Source organism: Sciurus vulgaris (assembly GCF_902686455.1).
Source record: "Sciurus vulgaris genome assembly, chromosome: 4".
NCBI lineage: Eukaryota > Metazoa > Chordata > Mammalia > Rodentia > Sciuridae > Sciurus > Sciurus vulgaris.
The window spans coordinates 187,125,208-187,149,296 of NC_136464.1; the positions used below are offsets into that span (position 1 = coordinate 187,125,208).

A 24,089-nucleotide genomic window follows, 5' to 3' on the forward strand; every position below is an offset into this window, starting at 1 on the left:
GTCGCCAGGTGGAGGGCAGCTGTTGTCCTGTGGGCCTTATAGTCTCCGTGCGTGGTCAGAGGCACCGGGAGGCCTTATCAGCTACGGGCTATTGGCTCTCCAAACACAGGCCCGGCCCCTGGAGGCAGCCGACCCTGGCTTCCCTGTTATCACGGCCTGCCCTGTCCTGAGACGCCGGGAGATGCCCTTGGCAGGCGCTGCTCCGATAGCGACGAAAGGCACACGTCTCCCTCAGCAGCAGAGTCAGGGCACAGGGCTGGGCACGCGACTGCCACTCACAGCTTGCCACCTGGGGCCCCGGGCGGGCTGCCCTGGGAGCCATGTCCTTCCACAGCCGGGTAGGACGGAGCCGCCCTGGCCCCTCACAGGACTGAGGCAAAACCCGGCGGGAATAATGGGCGCTGCACATGGAGAATCGGCCAGTGGGGTTGATCCAATGTCATCCATGTCCACCCTGGCTGCCCTCGCATGGTCACCTCCTGGCTGTCCTTGCATGGTCACCTCCTGGCTGTCCTCACATGGCCTCCTCCAGGCTATCCTCACATGGTCACCTCCTGGCTGTCCTCACATGGTCACCTCCTGGCTGCCCTCTCATGGTCACCTCCTGGCTGTCCTCGCATGGTCACCTCCTGGCTGTCCTCACATGGTCACCTCCTGGCTGCCCTCTCATGGTCACCTCCTGGCTGTCCTCGCATGGTCACCTCCTGGCTGTCCTCACATGGTCACCTCCTGGCTGCCCTCTCATGGTTACCTCCTGGCTGTCCTCGCATGGTCACCTCCTGGCTGTCCTCGCATGGTCACCTCCTGGCTGTCCTCGCATGGTCACCTCCTGGCTGTCCTCACATGGTCACCTCCAGGCTGCCCTCGCATGGTCACCTCCTGGCTGCCCTCCCATGGTCACCTCCTGGCAACCCTCGCGTGGTCACCTTCTGGCTGCCCTTGCATGGTCACCTCCTGGCTACCCTCGCATGGTCACCTCCTGGCTGTCCTCGCATGGTCACCTCCAGGCTGCCCTCGCATGGTCACCTCCTGGCTGCCCTCCCATGGTCACCTCCTGGCTGCCCTCTCATGGTCACCTCCTGGCTGTCCTCACATGGTCACCTCCTGGCTGTCCTCACATGGTCACCTCCTGGCTGTCCTCACATGGTCACCTCCTGGCTACCCTCGCGTGGTCACCTCCTGGCTGTCCTCACATGGTCACCTCCTGGCTACCCTCGCGTGGTCACCTCCTGGCTGTCCTCACATGGTCACCTCCTGGCTGTCCTCTCATGGTCACCTCCTGGCTGTCCTCACATGGTCACCTCCTGGCTGTCCTCTCATGGTCACCTCCTGGCTGCCCTCACATGGTCACCTCCTGGCTGCCCTCACGTGGTCACCTCCTGGCTGTCCTCGCGTGGTCACCTCCAGGCTGCCCTCGCGTGGTCACCTCCTGGCTGTCCTCTCGTGGTCACCTCCTGGCTGTCCTCTCGTGGTCACCTCCTGGCTGTCCTCGCATGGTCACCTCCTGGCTGTCCTCGCATGGTCACCTCCAGGCTGCCCTCCCATGGTCACCTCCAGGCTGCCCTCTCATGGTCACCTCCTGGCTGTCCTCGCATGGTCACCTCCAGGCTGCCCTCCCGTGGTCACCTCCAGGCTGCCCTCACGTGGTCACCTCCTGGCTGTCCTCACATGGTCACCTCCTGGCTGTCCTCACATGGTCACCTCCTGGCTGCCCTCTCATGGTCACCTCCTGGCTGTCCTCGCATGGTCACCTCCTGGCTGTCCTCGCATGGTCACCTCCTGGCTGTCCTCGCATGGTCACCTCCTGGCTGTCCTCGCATGGTCACCTCCAGGCTGCCCTCGCATGGTCACCTCCTGGCTGCCCTCCCATGGTCACCTCCTGGCTACCCTCGCGTGGTCACCTTCTGGCTGCCCTTGCATGGTCACCTCCTGGCTACCCTCGCATGGTCACCTCCTGGCTGTCCTCGCATGGTCACCTCCAGGCTGCCCTCGCATGGTCACCTCCTGGCTGCCCTCCCATGGTCACCTCCTGGCTGCCCTCTCATGGTCACCTCCTGGCTGTCCTCACATGGTCACCTCCTGGCTGTCCTCACATGGTCACCTCCTGGCTACCCTCGCGTGGTCACTTCCTGGCTGCTCTCACGTGGTCACCTCCTGGCTGCCCTCGCATGGTCACCTCCTGGCTACCCTCACGTGGTCACCTTCTGGCTGCCCTCGCATGGTCACCTCCTGGCTGCCCTCTCATGGTCACCTCCTGGCTGTCCTCACATGGTCACCTCCTGGCTGTCCTCACATGGTCACCTCCTGGCTACCCTCGCGTGGTCACCTCCTGGCTGCTCTCACGTGGTCACCTCCTGGCTGTCCTCACATGGTCACCTCCTGGCTGTCCTCACATGGTCACCTCCTGGCTGTCCTCTCATGGTCACCTCCTGGCTGCCCTCACATGGTCACCTCCTGGCTGCCCTCACGTGGTCACCTCCTGGCTGTCCTCGCGTGGTCACCTCCAGGCTGCCCTCGCGTGGTCACCTCCTGGCTGTCCTCTCGTGGTCACCTCCTGGCTGTCCTCGCGTGGTCACCTCCAGGCTGCCCTCGCGTGGTCACCTCCTGGCTGTCCTCTCGTGGTCACCTCCTGGCTGCTCTCACGTGGTCACCTCCTGGCTACCCTCGCGTGGTCACCTTCTGGCTGCCCTTGCATGGTCACCTCCTGGCTGCCCTCTCATGGTCACCTCCTGGCTGTCCTCACATGGTCACCTCCTGGCTGTCCTCACATGGTCACCTCCTGGCTACCCTCGCGTGGTCACCTCCTGGCTGCTCTCACGTGGTCACCTCCTGGCTACCCTCGCGTGGTCACCTTCTGGCTGCCCTCGCATGGTCACCTCCTGGCTGCCCTCTCATGGTCACCTCCTGGCTGTCCTCACATGGTCACCTCCTGGCTACCCTCGCGTGGTCACCTTCTGGCTGCCCTTGCATGGTCACCTCCTGGCTGCCCTCTCATGGTCACCTCCTGGCTGTCCTCACATGGTCACCTCCTGGCTGTCCTCACATGGTCACCTCCTGGCTGTCCTCACATGGTCACCTCCTGGCTACCCTCGCGTGGTCACCTCCTGGCTGCTCTCACGTGGTCACCTCCTGGCTACCCTCGCGTGGTCACCTTCTGGCTGCCCTTGCATGGTCACCTCCTGGCTGCCCTCTCATGGTCACCTCCTGGCTGCCCTCTCATGGTCACCTCCTGGCTGTCCTCGCGTGGTCACCTCCAGGCTGCCCTCGCGTGGTCACCTCCTGGCTGTCCTCTCGTGGTCACCTCCTGGCTGCCCTCACGTGGTCACCTCCTGGCTGTCCTCGCGTGGTCACCTCCTGGCTGCCCTAGCATAGTCACCTCCAGGCTGCCCTCACATGGCCTCCTCCTGGCTGCCCTCTCATGGTTACCTCCTGGCTGCCCTCACATGGTCACCTGCAGGCTGTCCTCACATGGCCTCCTCCTGGCTGCCCTCACCTGGTCACCTCCAGGCTGCCCTCTCATGGTCACCTCCTGGCTGCCCTCCCATGGTCACCTGCAGGCTGTCCTCACATGGTCACCTCCTGGCTGCCCTCCCATGGTCACCTCCAGGCTGCCCTCACGTGGTCACCTCCAGGCTGCCCTCACATGGCCTCCTCCTGGCTGCCCTCACATGGCCTCCTCCTGGCTGCCCTCACGTGGCCTCCTCCTGGCTGCCCTCGCGTGGCCTCTTCCTGGCTGCCCTCGCATGGCCTCCTCCTGGCTGCCCTCACCTGGTCACCTCCAGGCTGCCCTCTCATGGTCACCTCCTGGCTGCCCTCACATGGTCACCTGCAGGCTGTCCTCACATGGTCACCTCCTGGCTGCCCTCTCATGGTCACCTCCTGGCTGCCCTCGCGTGGCCTCCTCCTGGCTGCCCTCGCGTGGCCTCTTCCTGGCTGCCCTCGCATGGCCTCCTCCTGGCTGCCCTCACCTGGTCACCTCCAGGCTGCCCTCTCATGGTCACCTCCTGGCTGCCCTCACATGGTCACCTGCAGGCTGTCCTCACATGGTCACCTCCTGGCTGCCCTCTCATGGTCACCTCCTGGTTGCCCTCTCATGGTCACCTTCTGGCTGCCCTTGCATGGTCACCTCCTGGCTGCCCTCTCATGGTCACCTCCTGGCTGCCCTCATGTGGTCACCTCCTGGCTGCCCTCGCATGGTCACCTCCTGGCTGCCCTCGCATGGTCACCTCCTGGCTGCCCTCGCATGGCCTCCTCCTGGCTGCCCTCGCATGGCCTCCTCCCTCCAGGATCCCCTCTCCACGGTCACATCAGGCTCCCCGTTTATCCTCAGGTGTGGCCGCCGGCTCAGGACCCAGGCAGCCACCTGCCTCTTTGGGACGGGGAACGATGAAAACCAAGCAGCCACCATTGTGTGTTCTCTTCGAGGTTGTTTGGAGCTGTCCTCAGGACGCGAACCCTGAACTCAGGTGGAATGGCCTCAGTCTAGCTGGGCCTCCGTGGCTTCCTCATGGACACACGATCTGAGGCACTCTGCGTCCTGACTCAGTCCCAGGCAGTGCCTGCTGAAGTCTAGCTGCTCACAGCCTGTGGCCCAGAACCCAGGTGCTGGGATCTACGCAGTTCTGCCTGGAAATGTGGAGATGCTCTGGAAATGAAGAGAATACCCATTCTTTCTTGAAGGGCTTGAGCTCAGTCTTCCTCACCTGGCCTCTGGGTTTCTGGAAGCAGGCCCTTGTGCAAATGCCACCTGTTGTCAGAGTGGCCTTCCGGACACGTCCCTTGGCAGAGGGGCTGAGACCCAAGCAGTTTCCCCGCAGTAACTGTAACTCTGGGCTCGGGCGACGGGGTCTATTTCCCACCCTCCTGCCTGTCCCTGGCTGGCTGGCACCAGACTTGGCCCAGTGCAGAGTCAGGTCTTTGACCACCACCTGTGGTCAGGGGAGACCACACGAGGAGCCAGAAGTCCCGCCCACCCAGGTCACAGGAGGACTTGGACTTCTGCCCTTCCTGGTCATGGTGAAGCCTGCCTTCTGATGTCCTAGTGCAGTCAGAGAAGACCAGGCAGAACAGAGGAGTCAAATAATTCAAAATGTCTAGGTTTCAACCGGAAGTGCTCGTGCTCGTCACACTAAGAACCAGGAGGATAAAAATGAAAGTCGACCATCTACGAGTGTGATCGTCAGGTGAAGAATGTGGGGGTCAAAACACTCAAGGGCCACTACAAACATGCCTACGGCAAAGGAAACAATGGATAACCCCGGCCTCGAGGAAAGGGAGGAAGCCGGAGAGAGCCAAGGGGAACTGCACGAACCCATCCGTGGATCCATCAGTGAGGTCAGAGCCACGGACGCACCACTCCCCAACCTGAAAGAAGGGGCTGGTCCTCGAAAAGATCAATGAGGTCGACGAACGCCCGTAAGAAACAAGACGCTGGTCACCAGGGTCAGGAGCGAGAGGGGTGCCACCAGGCGCTGTGGGAGGAGGCAGTGGGGTAGTGCGGAGAGGCAGACCTCTGTGGGGAGCGGCAGCGGAGATTGGGCGTCTCTGATGACCTCATGGCTGTGGCGTGCCTGGTGCCTGGGAATGTTCCTGTGCAGGGTGCCCTGCATGAGGAGGCTGTGGCAGAGTCCTGTCAGTTCTGACCTTGACCTCAGGCACACAGCTCCTGGGAACAGAAGACTGCTTATGCTCCACCACCCCAGTGTTTCACCAACAGCTTCCCTGGTTCCTGCCCGCTTTACAGTGACTTTAAACAATGGACTTTCTTGAGAGTTAACATTGCACTTTGCAACTGGATTGCAACTCTGGAAAAGCCACGTAGATGTCCTGGTTTCTGTAACTTTCCTGAATACAAAGAATAATGGTTGCATAGTCTTTAACCTGATAACGAACCTGATAATGAGACATATAAAGATTGCTGGCGTGACTCTTTAGACCTGCATCTCCGCAGAGAGCAGAGCTGCACCTGATCCCAGCTTCATCTTCAAGATCCGTGTTGGTGAATCTTTATTTTCCAATCCCCCTCCGCCCCTCCCTGAACTGAGTTTGGCCGTGCTGGTGGCCAAGGCCTCCTTAGGACACACCACACACCATCTCAGAGATGCTGAACAGTCCTGTGACTACTGAGGAAATCAATTCATAATTTAAAATGTCAAGACAAAAAAATCTCCAGTCCCAGGCTTCACTGGAGAATCCTACCAAATATTTAATGAAGAATTCACACCAATTCTTCACTTTTATCTTCTAGAAAATAGAGGACAAGAATATTTCCCATTCCATTTTGAGACCAGTGTTAGCTGGATCGTAAGCCAGATGACAGCTGGGCTGTGGGCCAGCAGCCCTCGGGAACATGGGCACAAATGTTCTTTAAAACATGGGCAAGTGAATTCAATGATGTACGAAAGCGCACACTGTGACCAAGTGGGATGCGAAGTGGGTTTGTTGTAAAAAAATCAAGCCGAGTTACACACCATATTAACAGAATAAGAGAAAGTCACACGACTGTGTCCATCTATGACTCCATCCGGCACGGTGTGTGAGAGAGCCGAGTGGGAGCCGGGAAGGAGTCCGCTCAGTCTGATTGGAGTATCATCACACGCTGGGGCTCATGGTGGCCCCAAGGGACGTGAGCAAGTCTGCCCAGGCAGGTCGCAGCAGTCACTCAGCCGGGCACTGAGGTTCTTGCCGGCCCAGTGCACAGGAAGAGGAAACGAGGGCTTCGGGCGGAAGGAGGCCTCACCGTCCCCCTCTGCAGGCATGGTGGCACACACCGAAGTCCTGAGAGACTTGAAGGGAAACAGCAGATCAGTGAGCAGGCTTGGCTGTCAGACGCCGATGACGTTCAGAGAGCAGCCATCTTCCTAGGTGCAAGAAACACACACGGATACTCAAAGGGCAGTGCCGTGATGACGGCTCCAACCAAAAAGGCTATCAAGGTGTCGGTCTAACTAGACACGCACATGACGTGGGCGCAGCCCTCTGGGCGGCGTGCGAGGAAGTGGAGGTCTCAGTAAGGAGAACAGGTCCACTGACTCAGCACAGTGGAGACTAAAGTCTCCAAACTGATAACTCTTATCAAAATCCAAGCAAGATTAGCTTGGAGATACAGATAGAAATTATTCTAAAATTTATACAGAAAGCCAAAGGAACCAGAATAGTTTAATATTTTCTTCCATATTTTGAATAAAGAATCTTTGAAAATGTTTCTGACAATCAGGAAAAACTTGGGAGGACCAGGTCTGCCCAGTCTGGAGCTGGTTACAGCTTCAGTAGTCAGGAGAGGCCAGGGGAGATGCAGCTCTGGGGACGCAGCTCTGGGGACGCACTCACGCAGACGTGCCCCACTGACTACTGCAAAGGTGCAGAGGAAATTTGAGGTGTGGAAATAGCCCCTGCCAGGTGGTGTGGAGGCATCTGGACCTGCACCAGACCCTCCACTTAAGCTCCACACCTGGCCACAGATAGCTCAGTGGGCCTCAAACCCAGGGTGACATGTCAGGAAAGACAGAGGAGGGTCTTCAGAAGCCAGGGCCGGGTGAAGTTAGGCTGGACGCCAAGCCTGTCCGTGAGAGGGTGTGGTCAGCTGCACTTCAGACGGTGAACCGTGTCTGCTCTGTGCAGCCACATGAGGAGACGAGGCGGGCAGCTGCCAGGAGAGGACTTGAGAACCCACACTGATAAAGGACGGTGCTGGGGCGTGAAGTTCGCTCCAAACTCAGTGGCAGAAAGCAGACCTTCAGTTAGAGGGGACACGCACAGAGGACACCAGCAGGGGCCCTTGGGAAATGCAGACCCAAGTCCCCGGGGGCACCAGCACCGGCCAGGACTGCAGAGGAGGAGACAGGAGGGCCTCCAGCCGTGGGCCTGTGAGGCAGGGTCTGGTAGGGCAGCCCCCGGAATGGTCTGCAAGCTTCCCAGGGAGCAAAGGCAGCCCTGCCGCACGATCCAGAGTGGCACTTGGGGACAGTCTCACCCACACGGAAGCCACACAGTATCTGCAGTGGCTCTCCTTGTGGTAGTGGAACACGGGAAGCAGTGGCGGGTCCAGCAAGCTGGCTTCGAGTCCAAAGGGAAGGACAGTCGTACGCGCCAACCTGGGTGGCCTCTGAGCCACGCTGAGTGCAGAGCTGGACTGGAGGCTACTGTGAGGTCTGTGCAGACAGCGACCTTGGATGCTCAAGGGCTGCAGACTAGCAGTCGGCAGAGGTGGCCGGGAGGTGTGTGGCACCGAGGCAGCACAGGGTCCTTCTTCCCTGCTGTGCCGGGGTCTGGACTGCTACCCTGGGGGCTCTCTGTGGTTCCTTGCAATGCTGTGATCAGAGATGATTTGGAGTCAAAGCACACCCCACCCTCTGGGCCATGTCTGCTAGGTCTGCGTCACCCTGGGGGAGCAGACGCCTGCCTTTGCCGGCTGGGCGCTTCCTGGCAGAGCCTGGATGCCCACTGTGGGCCCCTCCAGAGCATCTTCCTCAGCCCCATATCTCATGTGGGCCATGACAGGTGTGTCCCCTGGGAGCCACCAGAGAGGGGGGTCTGCGCCTGCCCAGGCCCACTGAGGTGGGATGCCTCAGCAGGATCCAGGTGGCTCTCCTGGCTTGGGCACCAGGGGAAGGCAGCAGAGGTTGCCCCACACCAACAGAGCCATGAGAACCACTGTCCCCTTTGACTCTGGTGACAAGAGGAGGTGAAGTGTTTGGCCCAAGGTCACCTGCAGCTAGGGGGCAGGGCTGGCCTAGCACCGGGCGTGGGGACACCACTGCCCCGCCAGGGTGTTCTCTGAGAACTGGTGCAGCAGCAGTTCCCCCCAAGGTGGACCGGCCACATGGTCTGCAGACCTGTCCTGGCACGGGTCCTCTTCTTTCTGTACCCCTGGGCCCCTCCCCTCTGTAGGCAGGAACAACCCCTGTTCCCACCTCCTTTTCCACACCATGCTGAACACTGTGGTATGTGCGGCCCACCTGGTGAGGCCAACCCTATGGAGATGGAGTTCCTGCCTGTTCTCCTAGGCCCAAAGTGGGCATGTCCCTGTGTGTCACTGTGTGTGTATCAAAGTGTCCCAGGGCACCCTGTCTGAATGTCAGGTGTGCCCAGGTGTGTCCCCATGTGTATTTCCAGGTGTCCCTGCATGTCTGTCTGAATCTCAGGTGTGTCCAGATGTGTCCCTGTGTGTGTTTTGAGGTGTCCTGGTGTGCGTGTCCTGGTGTTCTTCTGCCCAGTCTCTGCTCACTTGTCCTCTTCCACCTGCCTCTCGGGCCCTGCCCAGGCAGCTCTGAGGTCCGGCTCCTGGCCCGTCACCTGTGCTGTCTTTTGCAATCCTGGTCTGAGGAGAAAGTGACTTGGAGCTGGCTGCTCAGCATGGGCCCTGGCCTCTTCTATGGACACCCCTGGACAGCTGTCCTGGGGTTCTCCTCTCTAAGCTTCTATTGGCAGGTGGTTTGCTTCTCACTTGTAATTTCCTTAGCATAAATATTGAATGACTGACCAACCTTACAGAGGATCTCTCTGGGTTCCCTGTCCTTGCTGGCCAGGGTTCCACAAGGACAGGCTCCTGACCCTGGGGCCTGGGTTCGTCCTTCCTGCAGGAAGTACAGGTCTCTGGCTGCAGGGCGCTGAGCTGCCGCCCCGCTGATCCGCTTTGGGGCAGCTTAGGGGATTTCCTTTTCTGAACCTGGTAGTCACCCCCAAGGTGCCCTCCCTGCCCTGGGCTGGGACTTAGGCAGTGCTGCGTCAGCCCCGGGTTCTCTGGGGCTTTGCAGCAGGTCCTTAGGCATCCTTGCCACTGCTGGGAGGTCTTCCTTTGTCCCCAAGGGCAGGAGCAGGCTACAGGCCAAGGGCATCGGGTCAGCGCCAAGGGCTCGACTTGGCTGATGGCGCCTCACGCCTGACGCGGGCAGGAGGCAGTGCCAGCATGGATTTTGGGTCTCTGGAGACAGTGGTGGCCAACTCTGCTTTCATCGCTGCCCGGGGCAGCTTTGACGGGAGCAGCGGCCCTTCTTCCAGGGACAAGAAGTACCGGGCCAAGCTCCGGCTGCCCCCGCTGTCCCAGTGTGAGGGTCTCCGGGACAGCCTCAGCCTGGAGTTCCAGAGTGTGTGCTCGGAGCAGCCCATTGGCAAGCGGCTCTTCCAGCAGTTTCTGAGGACTGACGAGAGGCACGTGCCGGCCGCGGAGCTCTGGCAGGACATCGAGGACTACGACACTGCGGACGATGACCTGCGGCCTCAGAAGGCGCAGGCCATCCTGGCCACGTACCTGGACCCCCAGGCCAAGCTCTTCTGCAGCTTCCTGGATGAGGGGGCCGTGTCGAAGGTGAAGGGGGCGGTGGGGAGCCAGGACGGGCTCTTCCAGCCGCTGCTGCAGGCCACGCTGGCGCACCTGAGCCAGGCGCCCTTCCAGGAGTACCTGGACAGCCTGCACTTCCTGAGGTTCCTGCAGTGGAAGTGGCTGGAGGCCCAGCCTGTCGGCGAGGACTGGTTCCTGGATTTCAGGGTCCTCGGGAAGGGCGGCTTCGGGGAGGTATCCGCCTGCCAGATGAAGGCCACTGGCAAGATGTACGCCTGCAAGAAGCTGAACAAGAAGCGGCTGAAGAAGAGGAAGGGGTGCCAGGTGAGGGCAGCCGCCCAGCGACAGGGACACACTCTTGGGGTCCAGATGGAGGCCGGGGCTGTGGAGGACCTGCCAAGGGCCCGTGTCCCTCGGCACTGGCCCTGGGGCCTGCAGTCCTTATTGGGTTTCTGGCCGGCGGACCCCGCATGTCAGGGATTGCTCTCTGGAGGCCCCCCACCCCCGGAAGTCCAAAGCCTGCTGACGCTGAGACAGAGGAGGCACCGGGGAGGGGGGCCTGGCACCTTGGACTGGCTCCCCCTGTGGGAGGCAGAACCGGCCTGTGGGGCTGAAGTGCAGGGACAGCCTTCCCGGAAGGGGAGAGGGCGGCACTGGCCTGCTCCATGTTTTGTTGGCTCCTCTGCTGGCTCTGGAGTGTCCAGGCAGGGTCAGTGGAAGCTGCTCAGCCTCGAGGGACACAGCTCCTGAGGCCAGGTGTGATTGTGCCCAGGTGGCTGGAGACCGTCTTGAAGGGCAGCTCTGTGGGTAGAATTCTCACGCCAGGCTGTGCACGTCCAACCCACAAGAAGCGTCTCGCCTGACTTCAGCCTCCTTGGGTGCACCTGCAGGGTCAGCAAGCCTGGCCCCTGTCCTGTCCTTCACCAAGGGGCCTCACGCGGTCTCAGGATAAAGATAGACAGTGAAGCAGAGCTCATGGTGCAGAGGCTGGCAGGACAGGGCTGGGTGGCTGCAGGAGGAGTGACTGGACCCAGGAAGGACTGGGAGGGAGGGCCAGTGCTGCTGCAGGGAGGTGGTCATTGGCTGGGTGGTGGGCCTCCCTTGGCTGGAGCTGCCCCAGAGGCCCAGGCCCAGTCTGTGGTGACCTCTCATGCCCATCCTCTGTGGAGTGGGTGTGTGCAGAGGGTTCACGTCATTTCAGTTGCTTTCGAAGCCAGTTCAGTCTGGGGCAAATCTGGCCCCGTTGCCACTGCGGGGGGAGCAGGGTCCCCTCCACGTGCCTTCTGGTCTACAGCCTGAACCCCCTCTCCCTCCAGGGTGCCATGGTGGAGAAGACCATCCTGACCAAGGTGCACAGCAGGTTTATCGTGTCTCTGGCCTACGCGTTCGAGACCAAGACTGACCTCTGCCTGGTGATGACCATCATGAACGGAGGCGACGTAAGGTAGAGGTGGTCCAGACCAGGGTGTGAGCGGAGTGGGCCGCTGGGCCCGGGGAAACCTCCGCGTCCTCCAGGAGCTGGCATTGGTCTCAGCCCCACACTGGGGCAGCAACCCTGCAGTGGCCCTGGCCTGGTTGGTCACAGGCCCCTGTGGTGCCAGCCCACACGGCTCTGGAACCGGAGGAGGCTGAGGGCCTCGCCCGGAGCTGGTGCCTGCTGAGGCCCACCCAGGAGGGAGCAGGGCTGGAGACACCAGGGGCCAGCGTGGACTCCCAGGAAGGTCAGAGGGCCAGGGTCCGAGTGCCAGCTGGTGGCCTGATCTTCTGTCTATAAAATGGGACACCGCCACACCAAGGTTCTTGCTGTCCTGGGGACCTTGCTGTCCTTGCTGCCTGGGCAGGTCCTGGAGCGTGGGCACCAGCCCAGCAGGGGGAGCTGTGGCTGTGAGGTCTGCGCTTGTCCCTCAGACCTGGTCCCCGCCCATGGACCCTGCTCTCTGGCTGCTCGGGTTCTAGTGAGGGACATGAGGTCCACACAAGCAGCCTGTGAGGGCCCAGGGCGGGAGTGGGCGGACCACAGGTCAGCTGGCCTGCGGCTTCTCACCCGCCCTCCTGTTTTCTCTGAGGCCGGGCCTGGCCACTGTCCTCCAGCTCAGGGCACCCACCTCCGTGTAGCTCTGGGCTTCGCTTCTCTTAAGATGTGTACAGCCATGTCAGGGTCAGGGTGGGTTTCAGGGTGGGGCTGGGCAGAGGACCCTGTGAGTCCACCTGGGAGCTCGAGGTTGGGTGAGGACCTCACACACCTGCTGTGGACCATGCATGTCTGCAGGATCTGGTGGCCACTGGGCCCTGGGTCTTCCGTGGTCCTGCAGGTGGCCTTGGGCTCAGAGGCACAGGCCCCAGACCGCAGCTCAGGCCTTTAACAGTCGCGGCTGGGGCGGGAAGCTGGGGCCTCTCCAGAGCAGGCTGAGCCCAGGCCCCAGCGTCCCCCGCGTGCTGGCCTCCAGGTACCACATCTACAACGTGGACGAGGAGAACCCTGGCTTCCCGGAGCCGCGGGCCATCTTCTACACGGCCCAGATCGTGAGCGGCCTCGAGCACCTGCACCAGAGACGGATCGTCTACCGCGACCTCAAGCCCGAGAATGTGCTGCTGGACAATGACGGTGGGCGTGGTGGACGGCTGGCAGTGCCGGGGTTGAGGCTGGCTCAGGCGGTCTCGCTCTTTTAACAGTTTCCCAGCGGTCACTGCAAGAGCTCTGAGTCCTCGGCTCCAGGTGCCCTGGGCTGTGGAATACTAGAGCGGTGACTCCTGTGTGTGAGGTCAGGAGGGTCCCGGGCAGGACACGGCCTGGAGCTCGAGGCCACCCGTGCCACAGGCAGAGGGTGCAGAGGCACGGCCCAGGGCTGGGGCAGAGGACCTGGTGGCATGCAGGGTCACCCCAGCCTGCTGCCCTCCTGCCACCCGGCCAGGAGGGTGTGTGTGCTGCCTGCTGTGTGCACAGGCGCCTGCTGGCTGCTGCCTTGCCAGGCGCCCTTGCTCTGCAGAGCAGTGACCGTGGCCTGTGCTTGCGTCCAGGCAACATCCGCATCTCTGACCTGGGGCTGGCCGTGGAGCTGCAGGAGGGGCAGAGCAAGACCAAGGGCTATGCAGGGACCCCAGGTGAGGCGGGGGCAGGGCCTGGGAGGCTCTGCACCAGGGGAGGTGTGGGCAGGGCCTGAGGCCCACCAGTGGACAGTAAGAGTCCTGCAGGGCTCTGAGCTCACTGCTCCTGGGGTCACCTCTGCCCACCAGCCCGACGTGCCGCTCGCCCACTCACCGCAGCTGCCCTTGGGGTGCGAGGGGCAGGGACCCAGGACCTCAGGCTCCCAGTCTCAGAGAGTGAGGGCATCCAGAGCGCTGGCCAGAGGGGAGCGAGCCGAGGGCGAAGGTCAGGGACTCGCTCCCCCAGTGCCACCCCGCACTGTCCTTGCAGCATGTACCACAGCGCGGGGTCTGTACACGTGTGTCATGCGTGAACACTTGTGAATGCTGGCACCGCCTTGCCCGTGTGTCTGCCTGACCCGTGTGTCTGTGCAGGTATCTGTACACACACACTTGTGCCCTGTGTGCAGGTCGCTGTGCACCAGGGCGTGAGCTTGTGCTGTGCCTCATACTGCCCGCCAGCAGAGGAGTAGGTAGCACACCTGGAGGATAAAAGAAGAGTCTCTGGAGGGGCATACTGCAGGCTCAGGAGTGCTGTGTGACGTTGGGTGATCTGCTTAACGTCTCTGGCCTTTGGTTCTGATGCACACCACAGGGGTTTGTGGTGAGGATTGACTGCAGCTGCTTGCCTAGTAACTGCGCAGAGGCCAGGGCAGAGCCAACCCTGTCTGCTGGGACGCGATGCCCTGCCTGAGCTCTGGCGTGGCAGTGGGCCTGCAGTCGCCACCACTCCCTGGTCAGAGCATGAGCTGGCCCATGGCCGTTGGCAGAGGCCAGGGCCTCCCTGTCTCCCAGTCTCTGCTTGCTGAGGATGGTGCCTTCTGTGTGCAGGGCAGGGACCGGGCATGAGATACCCAAGAGCACAGGACCTGCAGCCCCGGCGGCGTGCGTTGTGTCCAGCGAACCGTCTCGTCCTCGTCTGTGGGACAGCAGGGGCACCTCTGGGTGGCGTGTGGCTTGGGGTGCAGCACCTGGAGTGGCAGGATGGGCTGTGCTGGCTGGGCTGAGGTGGCCCAGGGCAGCGGGGAAGATGGGCCAGGACCCTCCTATTCATGTGCAGCGTGACCGTTACAAACGCCAGTGAGGTGAAGATGAGGGCGCTGGCCATGGTGGCAGCTCAGCTGCTGGCCTGTGGGCCCAGCCTGGCTTCCTGCTGCCTGCATTGGCCTGAGCAAGCTCCGTGGGGGCCATTAGCTCCTGCCCTGCGGCTGCTAGCCCTCTGCATCGTGAGGGTTAAATGGCACAGGGCTCCAGCGGCACTGGGTGGGGGCAGCATGGGGTCAGCTCAGCAGGTGCCGCCAGAGGTGCCCGGGGATGAGGTTCCCCGGCGAGGGGGCAGGGCCTGACCTGTGGCCTCCGCCAAGGCAAGACACCCGGGTGTCATGCCCATTCCTGGGGCACCTGGCTAGGATCTGTGCCCTTGAGTGTTGCACAGAGCGAGCCGAGAAGCCTGCAGGGCCCCTCGGCCCCCGAGAGCCTGTGCGTGACTAGCTTGCCTGGCGTGATCTGCAGGATCTGGGAGTCCGGGCTCCAGAGGGAAAGGAGGCCGGTTCCACGTGTGCAGGGAGCCTCCGCCCAGGGAACGAGGGCCGTGTGGGGTGCCGTAGGTTGTCAGGGCGGGAGGCTGTGGGTCTCCTCGGGTGGAGACCAGCCTGCTGCCAATGTCCGGGGCACAGCACTTTCCGTCCCAAGTCTCAGTAGTGCTGAGATGCTGAGACCCCCCAGGGTGGTCATCGGAGGTTGGCCGGCGGTACGGGGGCAGGGCCGCCGGAAGTGCCACCCGTCTGAGTCTGCGGTTTGTGCCTGGCAGGCTTCATGGCCCCCGAGCTCCTGTGCAGCAAGGAGTACGACTTCTCTGTGGACTACTTTGCCTTGGGCGTCACGCTCTATGAGATGATTGCGGCCAGAGGCCCTTTCCGAGCCCGAGGAGAGAAGGTGGGTGCTGCCCAGCAGCGGTCTTGCCCTGGCCCTCGCGGGCGGGACGGTGGGGTGGCTCTGAGGACCCCTGGGGCGCAGGTTTAGGTCGGGGTCTTGCTCCTGGCATTGCTGACTTGAGGGTGACACCCCTGGCCCCAGAGATGGTCCAGGCCGCAGCCCCCAAGGCTGTGGGTCCTTTGGCCCCAAAGTGAGAGGTGCAGATGAAGCACCCCATGGAACCTGCTGCCCTCCCTGTCTGAATGGCAGGTCGAGCGGAGGCGTGGGACTCATTCACAGGTCACAAAGGGGCTGCTTCTGCACTGTCCCAAGGCCTGGCCAACGCACCTCCACAGCTCCCCGGCTGCCAGGCTGCCCACGGGGATGCAGGTCACAGTGGCTTATGCCCCTGGGACAGTTGCTACTCTTCCTTTCAGTACAGTGAGCTACCCTCCTCCCCAGACCCTAAAAGCCTGCTGCCTCGCATGGGCACAGCGCTGACCTGGGCATCCTGGAGGGAGGTGGCCCTCTCGTGGTCTGCGTCCAACCCTGTCTCCACGAGCATCTCAGAACTCAGGCTCTCCTGCTACTCAAACAAGAGAGAGCCCCTGCAGGTGCCTCTGCCCAGCTCAAGGCCAGCAGGGCGGCTCTGGGTCCATTCCCTTGGCAAGTGTGGACAGAGCCCAGAGGACACGTGGCTGAGGCGGGGCTAAACTAGAAGCCAGGCTCCAGGGTCTCTGGTATGTCCTGCCGATGGGCACAGCACCTCACAGTGCCCTCAGATGCAGCCCTGTCCTGCTCTGAGCCCTTCACCCTCTGACTGTCTGGGGGCCCTGGCTCTGCCTGGTGGGGTGCAGGCCCCTGTGCTGGTCTCCCCAGGACGGGAGTTGGACGGGCTGAATTCTGAGCTCCTGGTGGTCCCCTATGCTCAGTCACTCTCTGCCTCTGCCTCTACCAGGGCTGTGGAGGCCTCGGCAGCCGCTGGGGGTTGCACAGGCTGGGCCACACTGTCTGCACCTCACGTCGCCGGGGCCTGGGCGGTGCTGGGCCTCCACAGTGCTGATCAAGGCGCCCAGACCTGTCCTGTTCCGCCGTGTGCAGTGAGGTCTTGGCCCAGCACCAACTAGGCAGCGTCTTCTGATTCCTATGCTCCCTCCTTCAGATGGAACCCCATGCCAGTTCCCGCAAGCCAACCAGCTTCCTGAAAATCCCCTGCTCCCCACCTTCAGCCTCTGGGGTGTCACCTTAGGACTGCACTCCTGGGGCTTGGTTATTGAGGTCTCACAATGCTGACCCATCTGGGGGCAGCATGCGGAGAGTCCTGTCACCTCCCAGGGCAGAGGGGAAGTTCTGCTGGGCTGCAGGGGTGTTGGGGAGGAGTATCCAGCCTGGCCTGCAGGTGGGCTGCTGGGACATCAGGGAGGAATGTCCAGCCTGGCCTGTGGTGGGCTTGGTGCATCAGGGAGGTGTGTCCAGCCTGGCCTGTGGTGGGCTTGGTGCATCAGGGAGGTGTGTCCAGCCTGGCCTGTGGTGGGCTTGGGGCATCAGGGAGGAGTGTGTCTGGCCTGCAGGTTGAGAACAAGGAGCTCAAGCAGCGAATCCTCTCAGAGCCGGTCAGTTACTCAGACAAGTTCAGCCAGGCCAGCAAGGATTTCTGCGAGGCGCTGCTGGAGAAGGACCCGGAGAAGCGCCTGGGCTTCAGGGACGGCAGCTGCGACGGGCTGCGTGCCCATGCCCTCTTCAGGGACATCAGCTGGAGGCAGCTGGAGGCTGGTACTGTTGGGCACCTGGGCCTGGGGGCTGTCCTGTGTGGGCCTTGGTGGCCTGCCCTGTCCTGGGGCTATGAGGTGGGCAGTGCAGGGATGCCTGTGGACCACAGCTGCCTCCCGCCCAGCACACCACCCAGCCCTCTGTCCATCCCCAGTGTGCCGGGTCTGGGCATTGTGGTGGGGTGTGACCCTGAGTTCAGCTGGGTGCCCACAAGAGGCAGGGAGCCCATGGTGTGAAAAGGTGCTTCACGACCAGTAGCTGTCCTCGAACTGTGTGTCCTCGTGTGTCCACCCGTGTCTTGCCTGTGCCTGCGAGCGTGCGCGGGCAGGTTTGTGATCTGTGCGCATGTGTGCTCCCGGTGTGTCTGTGTGTGCACCCGAGAGTGACGGGGACGACCAGCCGTACCTGCAGGAGCCTGGGGAAGACTTGGACCTCATCTCTGCACAGTGCTCAGGACAGAGCAGGGGCCACGGGGAGAAGCTGACCGGGCAGGGGTCAGAGCCCCCAGAGTAGGAAAGATGGGCTCCACTTGGGAGAGCTGTCAGGACGTGGGCCCCAGGGAGGCCAGGAGTCAGGCGGGTGCTGGTCCAGGAAGCCCCAGGACTGTGCTCCGTTGGGTCAGGGGTGAGGTGGGGCCTCTCACCCTGAGGAAGGCTTGAGTCAGTATCAGAGCAAAGTGCGTGGGGAGGAGGACAGAGGCCTCGGCCTCGGGAACTGCGGCAGCCGCAGCCTCTCTGCACCCACGGGTCTGCTTGGAGGCGGGAGCCAGTGGGGATCTCCCAGAACAGGAACAGCATGCACTGAGAGGGGCCTGGGGGGGTCTATATGCACTGAGAGGGGCCTGGGGGGGTCTATATGCACTGAGAGGGGCCTGGGGGGGGTCTATATGCACTGAGAGGGCCTGGGGGTGTCAATATGCACTGAGAGGGCCTGGGGGGGTCAATATGCACTGAGAGGGGCCTGGGGGGGTCTATATGCACTGAGAGGGGCCTGGGGGATCTATATGCACTGAGAGGGGCCTGGGGGGTCTATATGCACTGAGAGGGGCCTGGGGGGTCTATATGCACTGAGAGGGCCTGGGGGTGTCAATATGCACTGAGAGGGCCTGGGGGGGTCTATATGCACTGAGAAGGCCTGGGGGTGTCAATATGCACTGAGAGGGCCTGGGGGTGTCAATATGCACTGAGAGGGGCCTGGGGGGGTCTATATGCACTGAGAGGGGCCTGGGGGGTCTATATGCACTGAGAGGGGCCTGGGGGGTCTATATGCACTGAGAGGGGCCTGGGGGGTCTATATGCACTGAGAGGGCCTGGGGGGGTCAATATGCACTGAGAGGGCCTGGGGGGGTCTATATGCACTGAGAGGGGCCTGGGGGGTCTATATGCACTGAGAGGGCCTGGGGGGGGTCAATATGCACTGAGAGGGCCTGGGGGGGTCTATATGCACTGAGAGGGGCCTGGGGGGTCTATATGCACTGAGAGGGGCCTGGGGGGTCTATATGCACTGAGAGGGGCCTGGGGGGTCTATATGCACTGAGAGGGGCCTGGGGGGGGTCTATATGCACTGAGAGGGGCCTGGGGGGTCTGCATGCACTGAGAGGGACTGGGGGGGTCTATATGCACTGAGAGGGGCCTGGGGGGTCTATATGCACTGAGAGGGGCCTGGGGGGTCTATATGCACTGAGAGGGGCCTGGGGGGGTCTATATGCACTGAGAGGGGCCTGGGGGGGTCTATATGCACTGAGAGGGGCCTGGGGGGGTCTGCACGCACTGAGAGGGGCCTGGGGGGTCTATATGCACTGAGAGGGGCCTGGGGGGGTCTATATGCACTGAGAGGGGCCTGGGGGGGTCTATACGCACTGAGAGGGCCTGGGGGGTCTATATGCACTGAGAGGGGCTTGGGGGGTGTCTGCACGCATGGGGCCTGTCAGGGACTGGTGTCCTGCATCTGCTGGCTCCTGGGCATGTGAGCAGAGGCTGACTTGGGAGGGAGGGCCAGTGGGGTCAGTCCGCATTGAACTCAACTGCAGTGGCAAGCCCCAGCTGGGGCCCGCTGGGTGCTCTGGGGCCACAGAGAGGTAGAGGGAGCCACAACAGCGGCTAAACTTCCCAGGGAGGGTCAGAGAAGACCGCTGCTCCAGGAGGCTTTGGGATGGGGTCTGGGGAGCCTGCAGGGACGAGGGCCGAGTCCAGCTCTGTCCATGCAGGGGCTAACATCTGTGAGATGCTGGGCCCCTTCCCCAAAGCAGAGCCGTGGTCTCTGCACCCACGGGAGGCCCAAGCTCTGCCCCTCCTGCTTGGGCCCCTCACCTGCGCCTCTCACCTGTGCCTCTCTGTGTCCCCACAGGGATGCTGACTCCTCCCTTCATCCCTGACTCCAGGACCGTCTATGCGAAGAACATTCAGGACGTGGGTGCCTTTTCCACTGTCAAGGGCGTGGTCTTTGACAAAGCAGACATGGAATTCTTCCAGGAATTTGCCTCGGGCAACTGTCCCATTCCCTGGCAGGAGGAGATGATCGAGACGGGCATCTTCGGGGAGCTGAACGTGTGGCGCCCCGACGGGCAGATGCCAGACGACATGAAGGGAATCGCGGTGGAGGAGGCAGCCCCTGCGTCCAAGTCAGGAATGTGTCTGGTCTCCTAGCTGAGCTTCCCAGAGCAACGGCTCTGGGTGGACGGAGGCAGCCCCCGGCGGCCTGCAGGAGCTCCCTCCCTCCCTCCTCCCAGGCCCCATGGCTCAAGGACGAGAAGCCTGCAGGCCCCAGAGCAGCCTGGTGCCAGCCTGGTCGTCCACCTTCTGTCCTATTTCACTCAAAAGATCCAGGAAGTGTTTCAGGTGGAATAAATCAACAACACAGGTGGGCCCAAGGCCCTGCAGAGACGTGCAAGTGGACTCCGTTCTGGGTGGTGCTGGCCATGGTGCAGTCAGAAGCTGGTGGGCAACTCGGGTCTCCTGGGCCTCAATACTGTCCCAGCTGAGGTCCCTCAGTGGAAGGTCAGCTGTCAATAAGCTCAGGGCCAGCAAACCATGGCTTGCACGTGCCCATGCACCTGAGAGTCTGGACTCTGGGCACCGTCCTGGACTCCTCACCTGGCCTGCTCCTCAGGGACTCCCGTTCAGGGACATTGAGTCTTGTGGGGAGTGGAAATGCTGGAACCTCTCTGGCTTGGCTGGGAATCACTGCTACCCACACAGTGGCAGGGGCAGCTACCAGGTAGCCAACACCACTGGGAGGACACCTGTCCTCAGTCCACAGCACCTGTGGCGGACACCCATCTGCGCAGTCCACTCCTCCTGAGCTGATGTCTGTCCTCAGGTAATCTGAAGCTACCAGCTCCCCCAGCTTCTGCTGCCTCTGGGTCTGACTGGGGGAGGTCTTTTCCCAGCCTGGCCCATGCGCACGCGAGGTTGTCACGCAGGACATATGCCCAGCTGAGTCAGCGAGCACAAAGACACACCTGGCCACCCACGCTGCTCTGGGTTCAGGTCCATCACCTGCAGGCACCCTGCCTCTGTCCGGGCCCTTACGTGACCATATTGCAGGGCAGGAACCCACAGGCCTGCCCCACCTGGCAACCTCAGCTCTACGACCCCGACTTCAACACCCTTCCCAGAGGGGCAAGGTGCCTGACGAGAGGTGGCTGGCTCAGGGAGGGCAGAGGTGGGCAGCTCTTCTGCTCCTGCTGACCTCTCACCCCAGCAGTGTCTTCAGGCCCCTCCACTGGGGTGCTCTCTCAGGAATAGTCCCCCTACCTGAGCACAGGTGTCTTCTCTTCCTGCTGACCTGCTTGGCCCTAGGAACTTGTAGCCTTCTAAGTCCTAGATCTTAGGTCCTGTCTGGATCCTGGCCAGCAACTGCGACTCATCTGCTGTGCTTCATGATCTCCTGGAGAGACCAGTGCCCCACTGCTGGAGACGGGCACGTCTCTCAGGAAGTCTGGACACCACTCATGAAAGGCCTGGGGTCCTCCGCAGAGAGTCCCTCAATTCTGACCCTGTCCAGACACCCTCCTGAGACCCCACCACAGGGTGTCTCCTCTTGTACAGCTGTCCCTGGGCATGATGGGAGGTGCCCCACTGCTGACTTCCTGAGACCTGCAGCTGCGGGGGATCATAGGCCCCTCACTTCCACTTTCATAGTCATTCTGGAAACTCTCTGCTCCCTAGGTGGGGCACGAGATGCCCTGGGGATGTTGCAATCAGAAAGGACTTTGGATAAAAAGTTTGTTTAAGTAAAAAAGTATTAAAAATTAACAAAGAGGGGCAGGTTCCTTGGTTTGTGATATGAGTTCCAATTTGCATTCTTTCCTTTAAAATTGCACATACACATGTATGTGCTTACATATACACACCCTGCACACATGCACACAGAACTGCACACTCACCCTACACGCCCCCACACCCCCACACCCCCACACCTGTACACACCTGTGCAATACCCTACATGTCCCTGCACCCACCCGTACACATGCACACCCCATGCACACACCAGCATACATCCCTACACACACCCACACGCATCCCACACACATGCACACACCTCTGCACACACCTGCACACACACCTGTACACACCAGTGCACACACCCTACACATACCTGCACCCACCCATACACATGCACAACCTCTGCACACACCTGCACACACCTGCACACACACATGCCACATCTTCGTATACTCCTCCACACCCTGGCTGCTTAGGGGAGCCTCCTGGCTGGTGGGGAGATCCTCTTGGTTGGGGGAAACTTCTGGCCAGCTGGGGAGCCCCCTGGCTGGGGAGCCTCCTGGATGGGGAGCCCCTGGCTGGGGAGCCCCCTGGTTGGGGAGCCCCTGGATGGGGAGCCCCTGGCTTACTGGGGAGCCCCCTGGATGGGGAGCCCCCTGGATGGGGAGCCCTCTGGCTTACTGGGGAGCCCCCTGGATGGGGAGCCCCTGGCTTACTGGGGAGCCTCCTGGCTTGCTGGGGAGCCCTTGGCTTACTGGGGAGCCCCTGGCTTGCTGGGGAGCCCCCTGAATGGGGAGCCCCCTGGATGGGGAGCCCCCTGGCCAACAGGGAGCCGCCATCAGCCTTTGTTCCTCAGGCAGCAGGTGTTCCTGCTGCACAGGGCAGCCTCTGGCCCAAGTGCTGGATGCACGGAGAGCTGCATCCAATGGTAATGAAATTCCGTGGGTGTCTGACAGTGTCAAGCACAGTGCAGGAAAGAGCAGGGCAGGAGTGGGCTTTGCTAGTGGAGGCTGGGCTCGGTCTTACCAGGGTGCTCAGAGGAACGTCTCCTTCCTGTTAGGAGAGACTTGGGAGCAAAGCCCTGAGGTGAGACTGCCCAAGGGCCTCACATCCATTGTGGGGGGCAACCCTGCAGAACTTTGGAAGCACCCAGGGCCCCCTCAGGACTCAGATCTAACCTGTGTGGCACCAGGGGGACTTCAGCCCACCCGGGTGATGGCAGTGTGCAGGTTTGAAGACACTGAATTAGAACTGGGTCCCACCTGCCCTCGTGCGATGTCCACCTTGATGCTGGGCACCTGGGTGGGAAGGTCACTTTCGCAGCAGCTTCCATCCTGGAGGAGAGGGGTCTGGCAGCATGTTCAAAGGAAGCCAAGGAGTGGGCTGGGCTCTGAGGACTGGGAGGCGCTGGCCCTGCTGAGTGACCCAGTGGACTGCTGCCCCAGGTCCTGGTGGGTTGACGTCACAGCAGCTGTGTGTTCCTGTCTGCAACCTTCACGGATTTGCTGAAAACATGACCCCTTCGTACCTTCTGAGCCACACTGCGTCTTGGAATAGCCATGTGCTGCCCTTGGGGCTCACAGGCAAATGGGCCTGAAGATGAAGCGTGCAGCCGCCAGAAGGTGGTTTTGGAAGGAAACTTCAACTTGATTTTCATGCTTCTTTTATTTTCTGAGTGTATGTTTGTTTTTTGAGACAGGGTCCTGCTAAGTGGCCAGGCTGGCCTTGAACTTGTGGTCCTCCTGCCTCAGGCTCCCCTGGACTGGATAACAGGTGTGGCCTCTGTGCCCTGCTGAAAGGTCTCGGTTTGAAAACACAATACTGAGAAGGATGTGAGGTGGGCTTCTAGGTGGTGCCCGACAACTCAAGGAGCCGACAAGAGCTTGACTGGGTTTTGAAACACACCTCAGTCTTCCGTGTATAGTAACAAAATGCTTTTTCAAGTCCCAACTCTGTCATTCCCCAGACATGTGGACCGAGGGGTCAGTGCCAACGAGAGGTCAGTGCCAATGAGGGGTCAGTGCCAATGAGGGGTGTAAGGAAGGCTGCAGGGCAGGCCCTGGGTTGGGACCGCCTGGTCAGGCGTGGGACCTTCCTGTGCTGCCATAGTTGAGGGCCACAGCTGCTTCAGCAGGGCACGTGGTCAGCCGAAATCTGACCCGCCAGGTGCCAGCAGGCAGCAGGGTCTTGTTTCGGAGCCTGAGTTGGCAGGGTTCAGTTCTCTCCTTTCAACAGCAAGAGCAGGCGGCAGCCCTGTGTGGATTCTTGCTAAACTGGAGGTGTTGGACAGGACTGTGGTTCCAAGTGCTGGACAAGGTGGCCTTGCTCTGGGGAGGGGCGTCACATCCACGTGGGATCACAGCCAACCTGCCGAGTTGCTTGTCGTTTCCTGCTCAGGTCACTGGAAGAGCCCTGGGGTGTCCCCTTACAAAGCACGGGGAGCCCATTAATTTTTAAGAATCTGTGACTGAGGACTCCTGCATCCTGCTCCTTGCTGTTCCATACCTCCATGCAGGCAGCGGGGGCCCTGCTGCCTGGAGCCCCAGCTTGCATTATTCAGGGGTTATTTGGTTTCAGAAGGAGTCATGTTGGACGCCAGCCCCACCCCAGGATCGCTGAGAGCTGAGCCAGGTCTGGCCACCACGTCTCTGCAGAGACTACCCCTCAGGAGGTTGGTGAAGGGGACCCATGTCTGCATTTCATGACACTTTCTTCTCCAAGGGTTTGCAGCTGATAGCGCCTCGTGTTGTTCCAGA

The 24,089-nt window shown here is 61.5% G+C and overlaps 1 protein-coding gene across 1 annotated transcript; it reads left to right on the plus strand.

Moving 5' to 3' along the window:
• Window positions 1-9,907: 9,907 nt before the first annotated feature.
• On the plus strand, window positions 9,908-20,239 carry GRK1 (G protein-coupled receptor kinase 1; the record flags this gene model as incomplete). Its single annotated transcript, XM_079137422.1, has 7 exons — window positions 9,908-10,603; window positions 11,596-11,723; window positions 12,727-12,884; window positions 13,298-13,381; window positions 15,234-15,358; window positions 16,909-17,110; window positions 19,454-20,239. 7 exons carry the CDS (start codon window positions 9,908-9,910, stop codon window positions 19,750-19,752), a joined length of 1,692 nt encoding a protein of 563 aa, XP_078993548.1. The 3' UTR covers window positions 19,753-20,239.
• Window positions 20,240-24,089: the final 3,850 nt, after the last annotated feature.